The sequence below is a fragment of the Thermobia domestica genome, chromosome 7, assembly GCF_964235325.1.
Source record: "Thermobia domestica chromosome 7, izTheDome1.hap1.1, whole genome shotgun sequence".
Classification (NCBI taxonomy): domain Eukaryota; kingdom Metazoa; phylum Arthropoda; class Insecta; order Zygentoma; family Lepismatidae; genus Thermobia; species Thermobia domestica.
Window position 1 is genome coordinate 150,638,941 of NC_137460.1, and position 27,502 is coordinate 150,666,442.

The window sequence follows — 27,502 nt, forward strand, 5'->3', positions numbered from 1 at the left end:
ATTGTTTATATTTAACTTTTTCTTTCTGGTTTTCTCACCAACTAACGTACAATTACACAAATATTAATGGTGAAATCTAAATGTGATTACGGTCTGTTAATGACAATATGCTTCATGTGGATTAATGATAAGTTTTGTTAAATACTGCATTCTGCTAAAGGTAATCGGTAATAACTATAGTTTATATACTGTGTTCATATTGCTTAGTTATTAAATTATACTGTGTCTGACATGGAACAAACACTTCCGGTTTTTATATAAGTACTTACAACCTTATTTACATGGAATACAGTCCTTCTCTTAATAATAAATAGCAAAACACATTCATGTTCAGTATCATAATTATCAATTTTCAGATAAAAGCAAGTCGCAAACGTAGCGGAGCGGCGAATGTTAACTATTACAGATTAACGTTACTTACAGATTGAGATGTTTTCCTTTCATGATACGCTGAGTCATATGAGAGAGAGAGAGAGAATATGAAACGCCGATAATCAAAATTTGCTACTACATAGGTAAGTGAAATTGATACTGTAGATCGAAATCTTACGCGGTTCTAAGGACAAGGGACACGTTGCTTATTATTTGAAATCCGTTGCCATTACTGTTGTAGTTGTTACTTGGAGTTTAGTGTCTCTTTTCAACATCGAGGCTATATGAGACGCGAACATACAGTTTGAATGGAATCCGAAGTACCGTCATGCGTTCAAATTTCAATGTTTTCTCCCAGTAGGAATCAAATCCGGGATTTTGTGCTTATAGGTGCGCGCGCTAGCCACTATTATTATTATTATTATTATCAAATTTTCGCCTAGTTTATAACAAGTGTACTACTGAACTAAAATTTCAGCACTATATAAACCAATAATCATACTCATGAATTACTACCTTACCTTAATGTCAAGATGAGTGACATTTTGTTGATGTAGATAGGCTACTGTCGACATCAACTGTTTCATATAGTAGCACACTTCCGGCTCATCGTAACTATCACATTCACAAACGTAAGAGAAGAGAAGAGGTCCATTTATTCTGGAAGAAACAAAATGACTTAACTTAAAAGCAAAATTCAGTCTTGTGCTTTCAATTAACTATTTGGTCCTAATAACAAATTCGTTACAAAATTGATTTCTATTACCAATTTAACAACGTTCATTTTCAAAAGAAGAAAAAAAAAATCAAATATACGAATTCATCATGCAAAGGTCAGTCTATGAGATTGATGTTATTAGTTTTTTTTTTTTTTTTTTTTTTTTAACGTATACAGTTTTGGGCTTTTTAAGGCTTTCATCAAATTTTGTTAAAGTTGTTATTTGAGCTTACTTTATTTTTGTGTATCTTTTACTTGCTAATACAAGATGCACAGATGACCAAGGAGAACGAAACGGTTCGCGGAAAATTAGGCATACAATTGATTTAAGATTTTGAGTACATGGAGGAGTATTGAGTCAATTTTTCCACGATTATGTGATTCAAAATGCATTTTATAACTTTCCAGAATGTGTAATTCTGTTAAATTAATTAAATAAACAAATAAATAAAAATTAAGTAACTAAGAAAGCTCTACAGAAAAATAAAGGAAACTATATAGCACTTACTGTTCCATCACTATAGCATCTGCTATCGACGTTTCAAATAGTGACAATGGCTTCACAATGTTTGGATGATCTAGCCTTGTGAGCACAGCGTACTCTGCTTCCGTAACTTCTTTGGGCTGTTTTTTCCGACTAATAAATTTAACAGCCACATCCTTCCCAGTGGACTTTTCTTGACACCTTCTCACCACACAAAACCTTCCATGACCGAGATCACCTATTTCAAGATAAAACCTGGAAAAGTTCTTCCTCCAGTACGGCTTGTCACTTTCATCCTGCTGGGCATTATATTTATTATTGTCAATTCGATTACTAGTGCTGCCGTTCTTGAGAACGTTGGTATAAGGACGGGGACTTCCTTGTGGGATAGTGATCGGTGGGGACGGAAGACTGGGGGCACTTGGTCCAGATTCACCCAGAACAATTAAGCGAAAACTATACGTCTCTCCAGGAACTAAGCCTTCTACCACATGAGACAGGCCGCGCACCATTGCTCCCCCTTGGACAGGGAGCCATTCGCCACGACGATGCTGACAGCACTCCAAAAGATAGTTAGTAGAAGAATCACCTTCCCATAACACCAATACACTTGTACCCGTAACTGCTTGGACTCTAGGCTGTCTGGGAGCATTGGCTGGACCTAGGAAGACAAAACATAGTGGCAATGGCTCCACTGAGAATCAGAGAAAAAGGTATTATACAGTCATGCTTACAGTGACCACCTTATACAGTAATCTTCCTTTCTTCAACAATGATAAAACTGGTAATAAAACGCACTATATATATATATATATTATTGGAAAGCAGAAATAGAAATATCGATATTATATATTATAGTGTTTAATTGAGTTTCTTTTCACAAGAGAAAAACAGTATTGTAAGTATTTTAAATTAAAACCTATACATTCTGCAAGTCAAGTCTTTATTTACACGTGTTCATTTATTACCTCAAGAAAGCAACAATATTTTATATAATCGCAAATAGTGTCTACAATTAACAATGAACTATTATTAACGTTCAACAATATACTAGTCTCCACAGTAATATAATACCAATTTTTATGTAGTAGTGGAAATGAACACAGAGTGCTGTTTAGAAAAAATTGCACGATTTTCTTTCTCACTTTCTAGTGTTGGAGAATTGAAAAACTGTAATGTTATGTCATCAGTTATTGAAAATATCAATTATGAAAGGTAATTTCCTTTTGCTCTCATGAGTGCTAATTTCAGAATTTTCATTTCCTGTAGCTTTATCTATTTGCTTTTACTATACTAAATGGAAAACCGTACGAAGGATTTTTTTTTAATGCTTACTGTTGATTAAGTTACTGGAGTCAAATTACTGATAAAGGAACGTAGTTATGTGAAGTCCGAAACGTCCTCGAAAAAATAGAGGAATGGATGTAGTAGGATGAGTACAACATTTAATATAAAATGGAATAGTTTCAAGCGATTTTTGAAAATTTACAGAATGACATTACTTTAAGCTAAAATTAGTTCATCTATATATTGTACACTTACCGAATGAAGTACTGTACTACAATAAATAATACAACCTTAGTTGATCAACAATATTTACCAAACTTCGGGAGGTGATCCTTATACCTCTAAAAAGCATAGGTCGAGAAACATTTCGTCTAGAAACCAGAAGCATTGCAAAATGCTATGGGAGGTTTTTTAAAGCTATTATTTCAAAGCAATTAAGTGTATCAATGGTGCTTCAAAAACCCTAACAGAGGAAATCGTTATCTGAAAAATCAGCACATGGGAAAATATATAATACGTAAATAAGAATCCTGACAACCACACTCAACATTAGTGCTCTTTTATGAAGGAAGAAATGATAGATTAATCTTTGTCTTTTAAATACAATTTACATAGATCTAGTATCAATCATCAAATACAGTATTTTGATATAAAATAAATCAACACAAAGCTCAGAAATACGGTTATCGGCAAAATTGCAAAATAGAAAGTGAAAAAGAAACAGGTGTTAAATAGTCATAATTACTAGAAAGTGATATAGAAATAATTTTAAAACTAGACTGAATGTATTATCTTCACGTCCCTTATCACCAACGAGGCTAAATTGGAAAAGACCTAAAGTTTAACGTGGATCTGAACTACTGTAATGCATTCGGTTACTCTCCCATTGGGAATCAAACTTGGGACCACGTGAACTAAAGGCAAACATCGTAACTACAAGACCAGTGAGAAGGACTAGTTTTAAAACTGGAATTAAAAATTGAATTAGCAACTGAAACAGTACTTAATTAGGAGTTGCAGTTAATTTATAGACACAGACAGAAACAGATTATCGTTTTCTGCAAGTTTCGAAAAAATACACTTAAAGAAAAAAAGTTAAAAATACCCATACACCATATTCAATCATAAATCAATCCATTTTTCTGTTTTAAGGTAACACAACTCCATGCCGAGTTCAAACTAAGTGTTATTTACATAGCAACAACTCAGGAAAACCGCGCTGAGATCGCACGCAACAATTTACGAACAACCCATATCACTGTGACTTTCAGTTGAAGATGCTTTATCACCTTAATATTTTAATACTCGAATTCTAAACGTCCTTACTACACGCTGTGATTCGTTTAATGTTTTAGTAGTATTAAATGATCTTCCTGATATCACTGATCATAAACAACTAAGATTGTTGTTAGTAATAAACTAATTATAACTGGAATTGCGTACGCTATGCGTGATAAAAGAAGAAGAAAGAGGACAACGAACAAACAGCCTAAAAATACAAATCAGCGTTTTTCTTATATGAACCAACAATTAGGTAAAACATGACATATTATCACAGTTCGCAGCTATAGCTACCATTTTAACGCTTCTAACGTTTAACGCCCTACAAGAAAACATTTTCTGAACTTTCTTTGCTAGAAGTTTAATTTAGATTGGTACAAATACTAACCTCCCAAAGCTCTATAATGTAATTTTTATCATCAAGTAATATTTTAACTTAACTTCATTTAACTAAAAGTCAAGTGCACAGATAAGATTATAAAAATTATAACAACACTATCCATGGCTTTGGATTGAATATTGTAAGAAAAGAAATACTGACCAAAGCTGATGGACCAATACTGTGTCCATCAGACACTATATGAACACTCTATTTATAGTGTCTGGAGAAGGATATGGCAGATATCAGAAACTGTAATACATTATAGTTTAAAATACAATGTGTGTTTAAGCTTTGGTCAGTATTAATTTTGATATAAAAATTACCTTGGTACCCTTTTGAATGTTCAAAAGGAATAAAAGGGGGCACCGTGTCTCAGTGGTAGAATCGTTCACCTCTCGTACGAAAGTTCAATCTCAGACCATGAGAGTTTGTGGTGAAAAATATCTTGTCTGCGGGTTTACCCGGAGTACTCTCATTTCCTCTTAAATTTTCATACCACCACTTCTTTCATACACTTTAATTAACCGTCCACCTCCATCAGCCTAAACAGTATAACTGTGGGACGTTAAAGCTTATATTTTTCTTTCATAGTTTTCATTCCTAATTGCCAATATTTCGAAACTTTGTTTTTATTGTTCCTCCCATTCGGAATACAATACTTACTGCTAGTTTCTTCCTTACGCTCTTGAAGATAAACATACATGACATATTTGGGTGATAAATGAACTTTGTATAATTGTAGAAAACACTGATCAGTGATAACTTTCGTACGTCTATAATAATACTTTGCAAGCAAGTATCCTTAATATCTTGGATGATGAAAACTGATGTTTCTGAAATATTGTCAATGAAGAATTAACATTTTTTTTTTTAAACTTCACTAAATACCAAGATAATTTTTAAATTTCATTTGTTTCATAATATTCCTCTGTACGAAATAAATTTCAACTTACATCATGCAACACTGGTAAAAGTGCATTACATGCAATATTTATTTATATGAAAAAAATTAAAGAAACATATTTTAGTTACTTACTTATTACACGCAAGACGGCTGACGTGGTTGTACTTCCTGCATCGCTTGTGGCCGTGCAACAATACTCTCCGCTATCCGAGGGTTGACAATTGTCTATCACTAAAGTCGCCATACCATCATGCGTTAACGTAGCTTCGTACCGTTCATTACTTTTGATAATCCGATTTCTGGGATCTTTCCACACAACATTTGGCTCACCCTTCATACACAATTGACACTGAAACACTGCCTTTTCCCCTACGGTCACAGTTTGATCGATCAATTTAGATTTTAATTCGGGTAAATATTCGGGAATCATCATGTTGTTGTGACAATCAGCTCGCACAGATAACGGGGACTGTATCACTGAGGGACAATCAAATGATCTTCGGATTTCACGTTCTCTTCGATTGAAACTAGGCTTACGAAAGCGGAATGACCAGGGTTTGCGGATGATGCTCGGATCATTTTGAATTACGTGCCCTGGTATCCAGCCTTCGGCTGCTGGGCAGTGGTCCGTGGCGGGCCGGTGCACTAAGTAGCCACGAGTTTGATTGGATGTGATCACTTGCACCATCTCACCTTTACACACCGTAATTTCGTCTTCTCTTATTGCTCGAAAATCTGCTAGCACCTTTACTAGAGTATCTGGCGGTATCACTGGTGGCGTTGTACTTTCACACTGCAGGACAAAGAAAGTATTTACACTCAATGTACAAACTTAACAAAAGTTCACATAGGTGGTATTCATGTTCCCCTTTTGAGAATTATAATTCCAGTAAAGAATTTATAAAAAATATAAAACAACGAAATATAATTTACACAACTTATTACTTGTGCTACTAAAGATTTTATCCAAGATCGTTTCTATTTTTAATAAAACAAAGTATAACGATGATGTAGTCATGATGAAAAGTAATTTTCTCTACCATAAATAATACTCAATTTTCTTTAGGTTACGGAAATTGCTTACACAGAGCGTCGTGTTGAAAATTTCTGATACACGAAATTTGCTGCTAAATATTAATAGAGTCTGATTTCGATATTGATGTCTGAATTATTTTAGTATCTTTGACATCTGTAATGTTACTTTATTTGATGTGCACATTTTACCATGTAAAAATTATTGTCGGATATATTTTACAACTAAAATCCGTTTTTAAGCTCATGACACACTAATGTGTCACTAACAACATTCTGTCCCGATGTAGACCAGCGATACAGTTTTTCATGAAAATATTTTATTAATTGCATTTTATTATTTGGATTTTTGTTTGCTAACTATGTAAAATTACTACATCATTACAGTTAAATTATTGAAATATTTTAAACAGGATTTCGATTTACACCTATGCTTACTTGTTTAATATAACAACGTTGAAATCTGAATCAAGACGCTGTAACCAAAAGACATATACGCGGTACATTAATTCAGCTCCTTTACAACTGGTTCACTACTTCTTATACTTTATCGCGTAATATATATAATATACAGGATACAAATAAATTATGTTTTAAATATATAATAATCGTCATCTTGGATAAAATCTGAACAATTGTTACGGAAGACTTACAATTATTACTGTACCATCAAAAATAACCGTCTTGCTATACATAACTGTCATGGACATATCTTTCAGAATATTACCTTATCTATCCTTGTATGTTTCAGAGAAATTCTGAATACTTATGAAATTCTATTCTCAGAAAAGTCACAACAGTATCCTCTGGAACATATACATTGTAACTTATCACGTCTTTCGGATCATTATTTCATTTATTTTTTCCCCCTAATCAACAGATAAAGGAAACAGGATCGCAAAATTCTGAAGATAGATAATAATATGATATCTACAGGAGATACAGGAACATATGGATATGACTGAAATTTGTTGATCTGTACATCTGCTGGATACTCCACGTGTGTTTCTAAATGATAAGTATCACAAAAAAGCATTATATATCAGCGCCGAAAAAATGTGCAAATCCAATTTAAATTTGATGAGTATATTACTGCACACTTCTGAATGCAGCTAATGTATAAGATACGTAACATTACATTCATGTAAGTTTCACCTGACAACTTATATTGCTTGATAAAAAAGAAGTCCACAGCAACTAAGTTCAGATAGACTACTTTCTCACAGAACTTTACATGGACGCACCAGCAAGTGTATTGCAGCGATATAATAATCAAGAGGTATATATTAGTCAGATCATGTTGATCGCATGAGAAACCTATGGGATACAGAACTTGTTGAGAAGTACCTAGGCACGACACCTTTCGGTAGGCTGCGAAAATGGGAGAATAATACAAAGCAATATCTTAAAGAGGTGATAACAACAATTGTGATTGGATTGGATTGGAGCACAAGGGGTCCAAGGTGATTTTTGTTTCTGAGGTAGATTAGATTACAAGACATTGCAACTTTTCTTTTCTTTTTCTTTCTTTCTTTTTTTTTTTTTTTTTTTTTTTTTTTTTTTAATTTTGAATAAATAATGAAACCAGCGTTACAAAACTGCAATTAATAATTTTGTGATTCGCATTTCGTCAATAAAATTAGCCACTAAATAGCTTTCAAAATATTTTAAAGAATAGTGATCACACACTAGATTTAGAAAATCAGCATCTTAGGAAAATAATCCCGAAAGCACACAGAAAATCTGTTGTATATCCAATGATTTGCTGATATTTGGTAATAATGTGGAATATAATTTTTCATATTCACACGCACACGTTTGATTCGAGTAAGGAATCATCCATAAGATTTTAAAAATTAGAATATTAGAATAATCATATATTTAGAATTAAGTCCTATATTTAAGATAATTGGACACTTACTCCTTTCAGTTAATTATTTTCTTACAAGTCAGCTTATCCAAACATTTTAATACTGTATATTGAAATGCTAAACGGTATAACTACTAAAAGCACCCTACAGAATAATTGATAATTATTTTGAAAATAAATAAATATTTACACTAACAGTACTATTCAGTGGTAATAGATTACCTATCGAGGTGCATTAAAAAGAAATATAACGCATAACATTACTGTGTGCAGAAGTTGTGATACTAATATCACTAGTATCATCGGGTAGTAGTAGTAGTACTAATTCATAACAATTACTTAGTTTACGATTGTATGATTTTTCTAGTGATATAATTTGATAAGATTTCTTATTTCTCAAATTTTGTATAACTCGGTGCATTCTTTCCAGAATACACTTTGACATAACGAAATTCGACTATATTTTCGAAATGAAAATCCTACCTGAAAGCCTACTGTACAACGAAACCGATCTCAATTATCTACCGTAATATCAGATCAGCTGGATAGGTAAATTTTAATCTCAAATACACTACTGTAAACCTATTAACATACTTTATACATATCAAGCCTAAAACCCAATATCTATTTAAATATTTTAATAAGTGGGTAATTTTTCATTCAAAATACTTCCAAAATACCGATACGAAGTGCATGTAAAAAAGCTAATATTTTTAATGCGGGGTTGACAACACTGATGAAGCTGAACAATATGCCCTAGTATTTTGTGCTTACAACAGAGATAGAATCGTCCGATTGGAGTTGCGTACATGCCAGTAGCACTAAGGTGAAGTGGCTGCCGAAATACGAAATCCCGCCAAATGTGAAGTGAGAGCTGTCATATGAATTCTGAACCCAAAGGATAGTATGTAGCTGACATCCACTGGGAAATGTGTGCCATTTACAGACAATAGTAATAAGTGAAAAAAGGCCAGGTAACGATGCAGTGTGTTTCAGGAAGAGAGTTCAAATGTTCATGACGATAAGCATAGCAAAAGGCCTAATGAACAGACGGGCGGTCTGATGGAACGCATTAACGAGAAAGTGCGATCCAATCGCCGGTTCACAATAACTGAACTTGCCACAGAATTTCCAGAAGTGTCTGCGAAAACAATGCATCGAATTGTGACTGACAAACTATGTGTGAGGTGGGTACCAGAAATGCTGACAGACGCTCAGAAAGAGCAAAGAATGACTGATGCACGTGGTTTTTTGGCCCGCTAGGAAGGGGGGGGGGGAAGGGATGACCTCTTTTCTCACATAGTAACGAGGGATGAAACCTGGATATCGTACTCCACTGGGGAGTCGAAGCAGCAATCAATGCAATGGCGGTACTCTGGTTCTCTTAAAGCGAAGAAATTTAAACAAACACTATCAGTTCACAAACTAACGGCAACTGTGTTTTGGGACCTGTGTTTTAGCAACTATGTTTTGTGTGATTCTTCTGGAATTCTTGGAAGGACGAACAATTACAGCAGGTGTGTATTCCCAAACACTAAACAATCTGTGACGTGCCATCCAAAATAGCGAAGAGGAATGCTAAACTCTCGAATTCTGATCCATGAAAAGGCCCACCCACACACAGAACTCGTACTGTTAAAGACAATTCAAAGATTTCGATGGGAACTATTCCACCATCCCCTTTACAGCTTCACCTCCTCCTTAGCGATTTTTTTCTTCACCTGAAATAGTAGCTTGCAAAGAAGTGTTTCAAGAACAGCAAAATACTCAAGACATCAGTTCTGGACTGGTTGTACTCTCAGGTGACAGATTTTTACACAGAGGGAATACGGAAGCTTGTTCCACGCTACCAGAAATGTCTGGAGGTTCAGGATAGCTACGTCGAAAAAATAGCCAAGTACTTATATATCAATCACAATAAATTTCTTCTCCTATCATTTTCTTGGCTTTTAAAATTATCGGTCCTTTTTATTTTGACATGCGTCTCGTATTAACTACTGATATAATAAAAACATATTTCATCATTAAAAGAAACGAGGCAAATAAATATAAATAATATTTTACTACAGTAAAACAGCTTCAAAAATGGTCCCTCTTGATTTCAAAAATTGTCCCTCTTGTTTATTTTCATGTACAACACTACAAAACACTAACAAAGTAAATCCATAGCAACAAGCCTATTTACAATATTTGTAACAATGTTATTCAACGCATTATCATCAACAATACCTTACCAAATCCTCTTAACTTCGCAACGAAGGCCAACTGCACAACTTCTGGAAATTGAATACATTTCAAAAGTTTTTATATTTCTACCACAGAAGAATATAACCAAAAAACAGAAACTTGTGTGAATAAAAAAGGCTCAAAGAACGGAAACTTCTGCGGCTGAACTACGACGATTTGGCTAGTATGCAATCTTTATAAAGAATCGGTAACTCTTACCTTTTTGGAAACTATAACTGTCACAACATACGAGGCATTCTGGGTAATAGTAAGGGCAAACTCAACACAGGCATGTTTCCTGAAAATGTAATCTGAACGGTCAAAATAATTGTTCACCTATTTTGAAACTTTTTTTTTTTCCTAAGGGAAAGAAAAACGATTGTCACTACATGCATGAAAACTGACTGGTACAAAACAGTTTAGTATTACTATTTGAACACTTCAAATGTAATTTCTGATCGTTCAGATTGCACGTAACTTTTGTTGATTTCGCCCTTACTATCCGAAACGCTTCATGTAAGCGTCAGCACATTGAAGCAGTCGAGGGAAGGCCATTTTATTTACCTATTTTCCCACACTTATATACATCTTTTTCATTTATTAATGACGTATACCGCTGCAAATCGTGTATCGTACTCGAAAATCAATCACACATGACCATTACAAAATTTCAAGACGATTTTCACGTTTGAAAATAATTGTACGCGGTTGTAAACTGTATTACAGTCCTAAAAGAATATCGTTTTTTAATCTATCATTCATATATATAAAGTCACTATGTTTGTGACTTCGTACTCTTGAAACACCCGATCTATCTCGATTAAATTTTCAACATAGCTAAGGTTCGGGCCTAGGATGGTTTTTATCATTTCACTTTGATGGTACAACGTAGGGAAGAGGAAGGAGAGGAGATATATAAAAGTAAATAAAATTTAATAACACTCCTAAACCACATGACTAACCTCGATCAAATTTTTAACACCGTTGAGTTTCGGGCCTGAGATGCTTTTTATCATTTCACTTTGACGGGGAAAGGGAAGGAGAAGATATTTCAAATTATCGAAAATGACCGACATTAGTGTCTAATCCATAGTTCGCGGGGTCATTGAAATGAACAATGACACTTCTGATGCCGTTTAAATAAAAAAATCAGTCCCGCAACTTGGGGGGAGGGGGTCAGATATATAAGAATGATCGAAAATGACCGATATTAAGTGTTGAATTCATAGTTTTCCAGGTCACCGAGACGAATAGTGACACTTCCGATGCCGTTAAAATCCAAATTCAGCCCTTTATGTGCAAAATGAAACCCTCTAAGAAAAGTCAAGGCTCTTTAGTAAGCTCATCTCCGCTTTTTGAATTTTATTGGATAACTTAGAAGAATGAAGAACACCAAAAATTCAGAAAATGAGCTAGTTATTCAGTAAAATTCGAAAAAGAGGGAGTAAACTTAGTGAAAAATCTTAAATTATTTATTCAATGGTCTTCCATTATTGAGAAGATTCTTCAATGGAGGTGAGATATTATGCAATGCAACATTAATTTTCTAAAAAAAGAATCTTGGATGAAAGACGAAGGCACCGTTCTGACAGAATTTGAATTTGGAGCTAAATATTACTTTTTACATATGTTTCCACAGATACAATACACAGAATAATGCTTTTAAATACTTTCGCTTTCTAGTATTTCAAGATAAAGTTCTTGTCTACCGCAATTCTCATAACAAATGTAATTTATTTGATACAATATGATGGTCTATAATTGATATAGGGAGCTGTATAAACAAAAGTATACTACCGTTATTAACTGGTGGCGCCATATCGACATGGAACATAAGTTTATCCGCACGTTACATGCATAAACTAATTGGATTACTCTCGCTTTTTTTTAAACACCCTATCATACATTTTTCATTCTAATTTAAAACTTTAATGAGAGTATATTCGTTATTCCACTGTAATTAATAATTGTCAAATGCCTCATGTTCTCTTCGTACTAAGACTTGGTTAATGTTACATTTCATCTACAACTGTGATTACTCGTAATACTTCTTATGAGTAAGAATCAGTTACTTTTAACACTTAAATTGTTTATATTTTTAACAGAACCAAATTATTTATTAACAATGAATATTATTCACGTGTATTATTGTACTAACTGTACAGCTGAGGCTGTTAACGGTAACGGTTGTTACGGTAAGGAGTTAAGCTAATGATATCATAGATGTTTTCATTGTGGTTGTCATCATTGAACTCTGTATAATTATATTACTTACATTACAACTGAAGAAACCTCAACTATTATTTCCTTACTCAGAATAACCTTATTGTCACTTTGTGATTACTCAATAGTTTCACGGTAGAGTAGGACAATTTTTTTTAATAAAAATAAAAACAAGGCATATTTTCGCAATCGTGATTGAAAGACCCACTGTTTCTTGTTAGCCTCGATATGAGTAAAATGCTTGGTGTTTTACCATTGCTTGAGTAAATTTTCGACATTTTTCAATTGTTACATCATTTTCTTTGGGTTAAACTCTAATGAACATGCATGCGTTAATAGGAATCTGATAGCTATCACAAGTCATTTAATTAAAGCAGTAACATAAATTGACTGTTTGAAACGAATCTACAATTTATGTTGCAGAAACACTTCATAGGTGTTTCAATTACAATTTGGATTCGTCAATAAGCAATACTGAAAGAAAAATGCACTTATTACACACAACTGACAAACGCCAGTGAATAACTACCTTAAAAATCATTACAAACGAAACAGTTAAGTTTCATAGTAATGCTGGAACCATAGAAGTCTGAATGTTTTATTAGAACATTATACTAAACTAATTTCACTGACAACTTTCGCAATTTATGAAAAATATGACAGGTTTAAAAATAACGATATTTTTAATTTTCGCTTCAATTCCTTATTTTAATTGGAATTATTTTTCAACCGTAATAGCAGTGCTAGAAGAACAAATCGGACGAAGGTATAAGAATAGAAAGTTCTTACATCTCTCCTTGATATCAGTGATACAATATTAGTTATCTACTTAACAAGAAATATCCATATGATTACGTGTATGTGAAGAAAGTATCATGTTTCAGTATTAACATGACTTACTTATAAGTACACTCTTTATAAAAAGTTCGGAATATCATGAATAGGGCAAGGAAATAGACTTATAACCTACATTTTACCACGTGATTAAACGGCTTAGGGATGTATAATATTAGAAACTAAAACAGGTGCGAGCGTCCACTTGCAAACTAAAAGAAACACAAATAATGCGAACAAAATAAATGCACTTGCGTTTAGTGGGAAACGACTGATTATGTTATTGTGTAATAAGTGTCCCAATTCATTGATCACAGTACTTTAGTAATAAAATAAGTTGATAATCTCCACTTCGACGTGCATTGGCAGTGCATCGCATCCTGCATTGAAGCATCCCATCGCTGAGTGAGTTGATACGTAGCACCTTGTGGAAGAAGACCCTATTCCATGTGAGCAGTGTGAATGAGACAATAGTGCTTGTGAGGGCTGTGGACAAGTAAAAACGGCAGTTTTCAAAATTTCCCATACATACATAATTAAGATCATATGTAGTGACATAGGAGCCAGTTCATGTGGTGAATATTAACCACACCAGCAAGTTTGTACCGATGATTTACAACGTGGGCGCGCAATATGACCCACAAACACAAATATGTTACTGTGCTGGTCATCAAATGCTTAAAATAAGGACTAAAGGACATCTTCCACATAATTTTGGGCAATTAATCTCTTTTGTGCAGGTATCAGAGGTGTTTAAAATTCATACATGATTTCAACCCAAACTATGACTCCATCAACGCCAAATAGATGGATTTCTTGCACATGTTAGTACCTCCTGCCACGTAGTTTTAGTCGCCAAACTCATTTCTATTGTAAATAAGAACGCAGTGCTATTACTGTTTCAATGGAAAAATTAATATTACTCAATTAAAGAAAGAAAAAAAAAGCCTAAGATGCTGCAGGACCCATCTTCGTTTTTTTCACTCAATGATGAGGCTGTAGGAACACAAATTACATTGGCTTGTAAGTCCTTAATCGTACATTATGCTGGTTGAGAACAGTTTGGGTCGAGATATGGAAGTCAAATATCCACATGAGATCATTTCATAATGTGGATATACTGACCGTGCCATGAGGGCGATTACTCCTCCATCGGTCTCAAAGACTGCTTATCTCTCTGGACCGTTTCTAAACTGCCTCTTGAACAACTCCCAACAAGGAGCACTACCTCCGACTGTGCATGGCCTCCTCCCAGCAGTGCCACTATTCTGGCTGAATCAAACTTCGAAATTTCCATTGAGAATGGTCGTTGATCATTTGACGCTTGCATTGCTTTGTAGGCACCTCTCGTTACATATTGAGTCAATAGCATGGGTATAAAGGGAGAAGCCGAACGCAGGCGACATATGTTACCTTGAATGAAATAACCTATAGTATCTGTCTTTCTGCTGAACATTCTCACGTTTTCGTCAACATGATATCACATACTTTGCCTAATATAAGAATATTCCGAACTTTTTCTACGAAGTGTAGATACAATTCAAAGGTATTGGTTAAGATTTCTAGAAGCAATAGAATCAATCTCGTTGTTCTTTTCTAAAGAACTGTGAACTATGTTTGATACATGAAATATCGAGAGAAAGATCGGGTTATTTCCAACATTAAAACCGTTGTGATGACATAATGTTTTAGAAACCATATATAAAAATCATTTTTTATAAGAAGGGAAATCTCAACCGTCCTTTCTTATAATCATATCACAATTGTGCACATACATTTTTCTAGCTTTTAGTATATCATATCGTTTCCAAAATATGGTCAATATTTGCTGCAACTTACAATCAAAAAAATCTTAGTTTCATTCGTACTAAAGCTTGTTTCCCCATACATTTAACTCAGCAACATATTTCAAGAAGTATATACCTCAAAACACACTGAGTAATTCCATAAACAATTCCGTTCTTTGACACAATGAAGAAGAACAAATCTAGAACACAATCTTTAGCCAGTATAATAATTACCGTCTCAATCCACAAAATGTTGTTACCTAACAACCAGTTTTTTGAATATCAAGACGCACTCTCGGTCACCGTTAGCCTCAAATTCTCCGTATTGCGTAGCGTTTTCCTGCTAAAATGGCTTTGAAGACTACGAAACAGACTGAAATCTGTAGGCGCAAGATATAGTGAGAAAAGAGAGGTAGGGCATTTTTTTCTGGCTAAATTCGTGTAATTTCCCATACGCGATCCTTGTCCTGTGTTGCGGACTTTTGTCTCCGTGGATGAATGTACCTTACAACGGACAAGTACAAGGATTCGTTCTACAATGCATCCCATAGCCGTTCCAACTGCTAACAGTTGATCTGCGTTGTGATTAACTCCGTGGCAGCAGCTGAAAAATGAAATGCTGCGGATATCCTATTAAACATATATAATCACTGCTTATGGTTTTTGTCTTGTGACTACTCCCATCCTCATTACTGTCTCCACTGATGTTTGTGTTTCATGTTAGGTTTTATCGTCTCCCGTTATCATTCTGTACTAAAATGACCATCTTTTCCAAGGGGTTGGTAAAGAACTCAAAATGCACGCTGCAATGGTGTCATAGCATAGAGTACCCAAGCGTCTGAAAAGAGAGGTTGGAATACCATGGCCAATTTTTCAACCGTTTGATGTGGATTATTTCAACAGCTATTAGCAGAAAGTTGTCAAACTCAACAATCATGGCAGATCAGTGAATCCGGTGGTACCACATCGTAATTTCTGAATTATCTTTGATTCTTTCGGACATCAAAGTTCCCATGATCATTCACGGTATTGACGTTTTGTGTCGTTACAGTCACTGGATGTTCCTGATGAAACTCAAAAAGCAAAAAATGCCATATGCGTTCTTCTGATACTGTTATATTGTATATATGCAGAATGATGTTCTCTACACAAATACGGAATAAATTGTCTTACAAAGCAATAATCTTACGCCTTTGTTGTAATTCGTCATTCGCTCTTCGCATGAAGTAGTTTCCACTGCCGTACAAAAAACATTATTTATAGGAGGATCCAATATACATATATTCCAGCGAGTGCCAGAAACTAGTATAAATCAGGCACGTTATCTGACATTACAAATTTCAGATATGACATTTTTTTTTTTCATATTTAGATCAATTAGTACGAAAACAGTGAGCAAAAAATAGTTTAGGAGCGAAATTGCGCAGCCGTAGTTACAGAATATTTTTAAGATTTGAATGCTTGCTTCATTAATATGCGAAGTTTTAATCTGAAGTGGGATTTCAGACAGCCATCTATTAAATTGCCTGTGACGAAACCTGACCAATATTTTAAAACATCGTAAAATATTTTAAAGTTTAATTTGTTGATATTTTAAGATCTAAATAAAATGACTTTTAAGATCATAATGACTTTCAAGCTCAATCATATATAGATGTGTCATTAATACGTAAGGAATGTAGAAAGCATTTTGACTCAATATTTCAAAGGTTCCTATGATTAAGTTCTTTGATTCAATCTCACTCCATTTAAGTTTGAGAGAGAGAACGCCACATCTGTATATTTTCTCGGCATTCTTCTGTCACTTTCCATTTCCTCACCCCACCATCGTTTATCTGACGTACCAACCGTTTCTTTAATTACAGACACACACCAAAGCTGAAGGACGACGTTCAAGATTTAATTTCGCTTTTCAATGTGAATAAGCACAGTTTCTAGACATACTTCATTGCATCTAAATCTAAGTCAGATTCTTTGGTGGGACTCAGATCGGGCCTGAAACATTCATTGTTAGCAATGTATTTTTGCTATTCAGTTTTACATAAGGAAAAAAATTTCCATTTATTTGTCCTAAATAAAATTCAATACTACGAATAGGGATGCGGTGAAATATATTTTTTGACTCCAGTGACACATGTTAGTGTGCGTAAGATCTATAATTATATATTGATATTTTATAAAACATATATAAATGCACTAAAGTACCTGTGGTAATTTAAAAATTTCAAAATATTTTTTTGCTGATTTTTTAAACAGAAGTTATTTTATTATTATTTTAAGAAACAGATATTATTTTAGCAGAAGTGAATGTGTAATTATCCATCAAATTATTTCATTTAGCACACTTTTCATGCTTATTTACTGGAAACTACATGAAGCTTATTTACTGGAAGGATTCGTTAGCTACATGAATCGTAACGTTAAAAAACGAACAGGTCTGTCTTAAACAATAAAATATATGTTAATTGACGCGTAATTGATGCTGAAACTTTATTTGACAAAGCAATATTTTGCCGTTACATATAAAAGGACTATGAAGAATTATTAAATATACACGTGTGTCCACGTACGTTACTGAATAATAATAATAATAATAATAATAATAATAATAATAATAATAATAATAATAATAATAATAATAATAATAATAATAATAATAAATAGAAAAATCAGAGCTTCATAACTTTTTGAATTATTTCCCCATATTTTAAATACAAAAATGACATTTTTAATTTAAGACTCCGAACCTCATTCAATGTTTACACACAGAATTACTCTAATTGAAATTGAAGGTACACAACTAAATATTTAAAACTCATAAGCAGAAGAATCGTCAATGTTGTTTTGACTATAAAACTCCACGAAAGTTACATGAGTGCGAAGAAAGCAAAGAAGAAAAAGAAACAGTATTCACATATAGCTTAGTTTGGCTATCCTACAAAACGTACAAATTAGATATTTGCTCTTCAATAACCCGGGTCCATTTCAAACTGACTTTAGCAGCTTTAGTAGCAATAAAATCAAAGAGTGAAACCGTAATCGCGGTTTCCATCTGCTGTGTCGTATGAATTGTCAGAGTTTACATGAATTTTCTCAGTGAAGAAATTCGGGAGATACCTTCAATACAGGATTGGAACCTTTTTTTTTTTTTTTTTTTTTTTTTTCAATATTACATTACTGTTTAAATATATCAGAGTTGTTGTGGCATGTCAAAATATAAAGTTACTTGATTCCAATGTTTATTAATAGCAATTTTTAGTTTGAAAGTAAAAACAAAAATATTTTAATGTATTTTTTCTTCGTACATATACATAAAGCTGGGCTACGCATGACTTACTTAAAGATTCGCCTTTGAACAGTACTAGTATGGAAAGAGGATTAAAGATAATAATGTATCACGTACTATTACATTGCCATCTTATATATTCGAAATTTGAAATCAAAATTATGTAGTTGTCTTTTCCATCCAAATACTCAGTCATCGGAGGTAATATCTAACTGCATTATCTCGGGTAATTGCAGTTTTACTCTATTAAGAATCTCAAAACGAAATCAAAATCGTAATTCAAATCGAAATTCAATCATTTTCATCAGATAGTCTTGTTATAAATACGTGATTCCGAATGATAAATAACAAATATTACAAATAGTATGCTCGGAGTTACTTTGGCAGATTATTTACTGTAACCAATAGCATATCGGATATGCAATTTAAAAGATCGATTAGATATGAAGATTAAATAAAATAAAATAAAATAAAATTAGAAGTAAAAGGACAATGCGGTTTTCAGACACAGCGTTAAACAAAACTTTATATAATGAATGGTAATGGAATATCTCTTCTATCATTTTGAATACTATTAGAAACTTGCTTATTAAAAATCTTTCACACTTAAATAATACAGCGTATGTATGAAAAGACTTGAAATACACATTTAACAGTATACAGCAATGTAGATATGTCCATGACTATTAATTTTTATAAACGTACCACACACACTAATGTAATAAATAAGTAATTGATTTATATATAAATATACAGGATAATATTGAAATCGTACGCAAAGTAGGGTAAAAGTATCTATAATATCACTACTGAATGGATACTACATTACACTCTTGAAATTGGTTCAAAAGGGAGTGCATTTTTACACCAATGAAAAAGTGAGACAAACTTATGTTGGTATTTTCTATTAATATATTCTCAAGATTTGTTGTAAACTAAAATAAGGGGTGATTATGAATATTCTACCTTCTGCTTTGAATGTCCAGTTTCATTATTGTTAATTTGATTAAACGTTTCACGAAGAATTACGTAGAAGTGTGTATGCACATCAACTTATTCAATGGATTACATTTGGAAATTGACACTGGATTATATAATGCGTAAACGTTTAGATGGAAACCTAAGACACACACTTGTGATTGTTAGAAGATAGAGATTACAATTCAGTATTTGTCTTTCGACGACAGACTGACTGATAAGAGTTGTCAGATGCGCATCCAGAAACTTTTGTTGGGAGGGGGTGAATATTACAAAATACTACGCTTATATACTATTACACTGGTGTTATTCTATATTCGAAAAGATGGTACGTGGTTGTTAAGTACTTTAATTTTCACAATAACAACAACAAAAAAAATGAACTAGATTGTTTCTATGAGAAAAGAAATCTTCAAATCTTTATGCTACATCAATCATATCTCTAGTTAACTAGTTTTATTAAGAAGGTATATAAATAAATGTCGAATTACGACGATTTTTCGGGGAGGAGAATCCGGTGGATCCCCACATGGATGCGCTCCTGTAAGACTTACTATTTTGCACAAAACCAGGATTGACAAGTTGATCATAAAATATTGACAACTTAGTTTCCTTTTAACTGCAACGCCCTGTACGCATAAACACTGACTAATACTTTTACATTTACTTGCAAGTTTATATCAAAAGAGTAAATGATGTCAGCTGTTAATTGTTAGCAATTAAAATTATGATAATAAAAAAAGATCAATTTATAGTTTTACTCTAAAAAATAAAAAGGATTGCCTTTTCCCTCCTATTCGAAATTTATCATTAGAAACCCATTAGAAAAGATAGCATAGGATGTTTTCTTTCATTCCAATATGTTAATTCTGTGTTAATTGTATAGTGACTGATTCATGACACATAATCATGAATCATAAAGTGTTAGTAATCTTACGTTTCCAGAATATGTAACCTATATACAATGAAACTGTATGACTAGTATCAAGAGACGCAAATCATCCTAAACTTCTTTCTTCTGCTCGTCCCATACCAATGTTAAAATGAAGACATGAGAATTTGTAAATATCCTTTTAACATATAATTATGTTTCAAGTGTTATAAGTCTTCACACGTTTTGCTGCTACATGCATGATTCAGTATTTTGTGTTATGCTCCTTATATATATATTTTTGAGTCACGGGACATGGCCACATTCGTGGGAGTAAAGTAAATACCAAACAGCGGAAAAGCCTTAAACTGACTCCATCTCCATAATTGGGTGTTTCCGACCAAAGTCGCACTTATTTATTTTATTTTATTGACGTCCTAAACATGTATGCGAAATCTGTTATTATTCCCGCGACATCCTATATATATATTTAAGACTACCACAATTTCAACATGCTTACGTAAATTTAAAACAGACCAGTAATAAGGTATCGTTGTTGAGAACTTCTTTTCTACAAGACTGAATAATTTGGCAATGCTTTTCACTTGCAGATCTTGTATCAGTAAACAAAACATAAGTCGTTCACTGTTACAAGTAAGTAGGAAGCGAAGAGAAAGTAGTGTGCGCCATTTTTTAAATTTTTTTTATGCATATTGGTTTATATGAAGAATTGCTATTCTGATTTCTTTGAAATAAAGTAGAAGTTCAAAGGTTTGATTTTACTACTTACTCCTTCAAATCAATTTCAATGTCCCATATTTTGTGAAAATTAAATTGTATGATTTATACTTTTAGTAAATTTAAGTAATATTAAATTTATATATGTAATGAAAATTTATCTTGGAAAACCAAAATTTGAAGAAAAGATTAGTAAAATCACATCATTAAAATTCTATTTCATTAAAAAAGAAAGAAACAATAATTCTCCATATAAATCAATGGGCTAAATAAATAAAGATAACGTACGTACTCTATAGCATTAAATAATCCGCTGTATATACGCACTTGAATAATAATAATAAAAGGAAATAAATATCACTTACTTGGACATCTGTTTTTTTCTCAAATAAGTATGTTTAATACTACCTTAAGTCCGCACTTTTTGCTATGGGACAGGTGAAAAAGTAGAATATCACTAGATGATGGTGTATTTCATTGGGATTCATAGAAGACTTTCGGTAAAGAAAAAGTTGACAATCGAATCTGCATTTACTTCAATGGCAAAGAATCAAGAACATTTCAATATGCGTTAACATCATTTCACATTTCATGTAACCTTTTGAGAAAAACGTTAAATGCTCACATGATTATGAAATTTATTTTAACATACGCACTGGATAGAACTCACTAGCAAAGTGGTTGGTTGTTCTTTACAGAAATTCTCTTACGATACTCTAAAAAACAATTTTATTGGCTTTCTTTTGCCATTATAACAAACTGTATGTGATAATGATACATAACCACTACAATATGGGAGTTCATTCTTTTGTTTCATATCGTTGCACAAAGTTATTGTAATATTTCATTACATTTCCCTACACCAATGCGGGACAAAAGATAAACAGCACTTTATTAATTGCGTTGAAAATTATGAAACAAAATGAATAGCTGTAGTAATGTTCGAAGTAGATCAGAGACATTAAAGAGTCGTTATTGTGGAAGCTGTGTTCCTTTCTGTAACTACCTCGGAAAACTTGGAGGATGAAGGAGACATTTTCAGTTCTAGCATCAAGTTCATGTTGACTGTTAACTAGATACATTATCACAAATACAATTTTGCATACTCTCCTCTTTCGCTTTCATTTCCTTCGTTTCAATCGGATGTTTATTTACTGTTTCTGTTTATCATTGTTGTATTAACATTTCGTGATAATCAGTCACATATTCTCACAAAATAAACGAATAGGGATATAATTTACTTGCATACAAATTACTATCATTACATACAAATGACTATCATTTAACACGAAATTAGTTCATGAACATTAGTTGGCATGACCTAGACTGACATGATACTTGTGAAAGTACATGTGACCTACTGATGATTTACCAATACTTCATGGAGCACAGGTGCGTTTACTTTGGAGCCACGCTTGGCCAAGTAAAATGGAAGCGCACGCTTGCGCAAGCTTGCTCCGATGGGGGTGTGTTTATACTACAGGCAATCAACAGCAACTGATCGCGCTCCCATTTCATCAGTCAAGATGGAGTCATCGGACAGTGAAGACGAAATATTGCTTGAAAGTCATAGTCACTTGAAAGAGCCCAACTTTGAAGGAGCACGCTTGCCTGTAAAAACAAATTGTTTTGTTTCCCGATGGCGGCGGGGCAAGCTTGTGCAAGCGCGCCCTTGCGAGTGGTGTGCAGTGTAACCGGTTCCGTCAAATCACCACCTGTTTCAAACGCCTTATAAACATTTTGTTTGTATGGGCAAGCTTGCGCTTCCATTTTACTTGGCCAAGCGTGCCTCCAAAGTAAACGCAGCCTATTCTTATTGAAGGGGAGGAAGACGAAGTACGAAGAAAACTGATGTTGAATCTTATCACCAGACCTACCGCAGAACAGAAAATCTACTGAGTCCTTTGATGTAAGGGGAATATAGGAACTCCCCTATTTTCGTGATGTCCGAATGGATTCACCTATTCCCGCACGTAGAAATGTCGACGTGTTTCGCATCCACTGGACATATTATACATAATAAAACAATATGAAGTTGAAATTTTCGACAGTTCGAAAATATCCACTGCTGCTTCCATCCACAATATTATCTTCTCCATTAGCAACAGAAAATACTACGCTTAAGGAAATCAGACACTAAGAAAGGAGCGACAATGAAGAGTGTTATGAGATGAAAGAAGAAAGCTGGCACACTAATGTCAATTAACAATAAATAGAATGGGATTAAATATTAAAATAAGAGCAGAAGATACATGATAGTACACGACAAATCAACGCAAGTAAGATGAGGAGGAAAGAATATAGTGAAATTGAAATTATAGAAGCTGCTGAAAGGAACGCTAAACACTAATCAGAAACAATAATTACAATTAGGTCAATTTTGAGATTTTTGCACCGTTTTAAATACATTAATAATGAAAGTAATATTTTTTAATATAGCGCTTTTCATTTCTCAAATAACCTGCATTTTTTTAGAATTTATTTTTTAATCGCGACTTGAAGACAAAGTTACGAATATATACGTTAGCCATATTTGCGCGAACAGGAATATTCATAAATAATGGAATAACTCAAATTTTCATTTTTATATCAGTATACAAATGTTTTCGATCTCTCGAAAAGATTATGAATGGTATTGTAGAGACATCCAGCGTCGCTGAGGGAAGCTAAGTTGAATTGTTGAGAGTGATATTTAAGTAGATAGTACACACTCCAGTAGTGAGTTCAATCAGCTGCAATCATTGTGACGAATTGCTAAATAAAATTACAGGAAAGGTTATATCAGTTTCTTATCCGACACGACGTATTGTTAGAGGGCCATGAAAAATGTGAGTTTCATGTAACGAAGATAGACTTCTACGTAATGAACAAAACAAATACCGGAAGGAAAAAAAATAGGCAATTATGTTGCCACTAATCAAATAGTTCGGGCACAATCAGGAAGGTGGCAAACTCTTTGTAATCAGCTGCAATCCAACGGAACATACAAAGAACATCTGAAAAACTGTAAGCATTATAATCGACCTGAATCTCAACACAGAACTACGTCACATGAGCCGGATAAATAACCTGTTGTCTCGACTAGTACACTGTAAACAGTTGTAAAAATGGCGTTTATCTGGACATTATAAATGAAACCTGACACTAGAAGCACAATCTAAGTTGCTGCAGGAAATCCAGAGTAATTTATTATTATCAAACGGGAGAAAAGGGCTTTTTAAAAATAGTACACCCGATGGAAGAAAATTTCTTGCAGAAAACTTTATCATCTCTTCTTTTACTCTGTCTTTTTCTGTTTACGTGGAGTCAATATTTCTGATGATTCGCTTCCATTTTGCTCGGTCCCAATCATCACTCTCTATAAAGCCTTTTCTAGGTCTGTAGTCACACAATCTATAATTCTTCTTTTTAATCTTCTCTCCTCTTTAGCCTTCTACTTCCATCTTTCCCACCCTCTTGCTGACGTAATTATCATTTCTTCTTACAATATTTTATAACCGAATTCTGTCATAACAGAAAGCTAACGGACGATTCGTTAGTTGCTAAGGAGGCCAAAGTCAATTTACATTATCATCATATTAAAGTTCTAATACCCAATTTACCGTGGCGAGATATTTTTCTTATGGGAGAGACATCAATAGTGAGAGGGTGTATCAAGAATAAGTTATTTATGCTATTCTTTTCAACAAGATTCCGGTGAAGGTATCTGATGCAATATTAAAATATTATTGTAAATTTAGTCGACTAGAAGACATGGTACCATGAAACATATGTCCTCGCACCGTAGATGAATTCTGGATTTAGTTGTGGATGGATCTTCATCTGAAGTGGGAGAAACTCAGGTGCAGATAAACAATAGCAACGCAGAGCAATTGAATGGAATACAACATATGGTTGACACATGGATTTTCGTTCGACCAGAGAGATTAAAAAAACTAATTTGTAGAGGTTGAAAACGACAGTCTGTATCTTATATTTCAGCAGGAACCATCGGTTTTTACAGAAACTCTTCACTTTCAGCGAAGAAATGTTCGTAAAACATCCTTTACCTCGTGTGAAGGACATTAATCCGGAGTACAAGAACTTATGTATATATATTTAGCCACCAAGAACGGTACGCACAGTGTATAATTACACATACTGCATAATAATATTCCAGGGCTATTTTCTAAAAAATAAATATTCTTTGCAACGTCATTCTCGCATCAAGAAAACTTTCGTTCCAAATATGTGGTATAATAATTCTTTTAAATATTTAGAAATTCTGTCTGTGTTTTTTGTTTTACGATCATCTACATATTTACTGACTTTAGTAGGTACACATTTCTCTTGGAAATTATGAACTGACAGCTTAGTACATTGGTGATTTATGATTAATTAGTTTTGTAAAGTAATTTTTGACGCTAGTATAATTTAGTTTTTCCAGTTTTAGACTGTTTAAATGCCTTAATAGACTGTTCTAATGCTTATAGAAAGCTAAGACATCATGATACACGATTAGGGCTTGTTCAGTTCGTCTAAATGCTATCATTTTTTCGTATTATGTTACTGAAACGAAAACTTCGAACAGGAATCAATCAGAAGGCATTGTTTGGCAACCGAGAGTTTCAACAACTACGGGTTTGTTTCCAGTAAGAGCAAAGTTTAGGAACCATATATGATATTAATATATCTATTTGTCTACCGACATATGTTTATATAAAATCCAGTTAGAGCAAGTGTTTTCTTAACATGTGTTATTTTAATGTTCACAGTATGAGAAGTCTGGACACCCAAAGCAGAAGAATCACTACTATCTTTACGATACGGCATTGTCTTTCAATCGGCAATTGTGCACCTAAATGATCTGAGAAAAAGGAATCTAAAGCACATGAAAAATACAAAATGAAAGTACGAAATCACAAATATGAAATGAGAAGCTACAAAAGCTGGATTTTCGGGAACGGACGTCAACTGAATTAATAGCTACGAGAAAGGCATGCAGGTTACTACTATATGATTTAAAAAGTAATGTGCGTGACAAAGTATGATGTGGTTACGTGAAAACCCATGCAACAGGAGACTTTTTAACCAAATGTAAAAAAACAAGAAACAGAAACCTTAATGCTTGTGTACCTAGCTCAAAAAGTGCACAACTTCTGATACAATTTTCTTGCGTCATGAGCAAACCTACATCGAGAACAATTATCAACTTTTCACATCGGGTTCAATTGTTTTACAAAAATGAAAAACAATGAATAAAAAGATGCACTCCTACTAGTAGTGTGCGAAATTATTATTCAATCTGAGTGGCGATCTGCATTGTATGCCTACAATCTTCTTACTGTTCCTTGGCTACTTTGTATATCTGTCATCGATATTTCTGAATGGCTCTTTTCAAACAGAATTTTCCTCTCGTTCTATAAGCGAAATCTCATTACGCAATGTCAGCATATGACAGACACGGTTTTTTTCGTAATTTGCATGAGTATCACGCGCACAACTACACTATAAGTAGATTTCTCTCTCCATTGGTGTTCACTTCAGAGCACCTGAAATACATCTCTAGGGGTATATATTGCTTGTTTCCCGTAAATCGTTACGCAGCTTACAGCTAAAGAGACATTTAGCTATGGCTTCGAAAACGTAATGGTTTATCTATGCAGAAACAAAACTGATTAAAGTTTAACGTCACTCTTCAGCACGATGCTATATGAGAAGCGATTTACTCTTAAAGTGGAACACAGACCACTGCTATTGTTTGTATCCAAGATAAATATCACCACTGGAAACTGAACCCAGGAAATAAGCACATAAGCATGCGGTATTGAGTAATGGACAACAAAGATATCAGCTAGTGATTCTGAAACGAAAAGTTCGTCATTTTGTTATTATAATACTGCACTAAATAATATCTTTTAACCTCGTATTTTGTTTGAAATGTTTAGATTAATTTTACCAAAACGATGTTTTCACAATCGCTGCAAATAAATGACAGAAATGATTGATTGCGCCTACTAATAGAAATATATATATATTAATCAAATCGTTACTACTTCAAAGTTAAGTGTAATTTCGATTTCGTCCAATGAGATGGGATCCATATATCATTTTGTCCGTTTCAAAACTTATCAAATACCGTAACTTCTACTTTATGCCCTGTAAATTTGAAATTCAACGAACGGAGTCATTTATTTATTTCCCCAGTAGGGTTCACAATTTGCTTAAAAAAATTCCCAATTTTGCAAAA

General features: G+C 33.6%; 1 protein-coding gene across 1 annotated transcript in view; it reads right to left on the reverse strand.

Moving 5' to 3' along the window:
• The window catches only part of LOC145690496 (triple functional domain protein-like), a gene marked incomplete at its 5' end in the record, with an annotated part of 70,885 nt that overhangs the window by 14,092 nt on the left and 29,291 nt on the right, over positions 1–27,502 (reverse strand). The window contains 3 exon segments of the mRNA XM_081765426.1: positions 894–1,032; positions 1,599–2,235; positions 5,561–6,221. Coding sequence (XP_081621552.1) covers positions 894–1,032; positions 1,599–2,235; positions 5,561–6,221 — 1,437 coding nt within the window.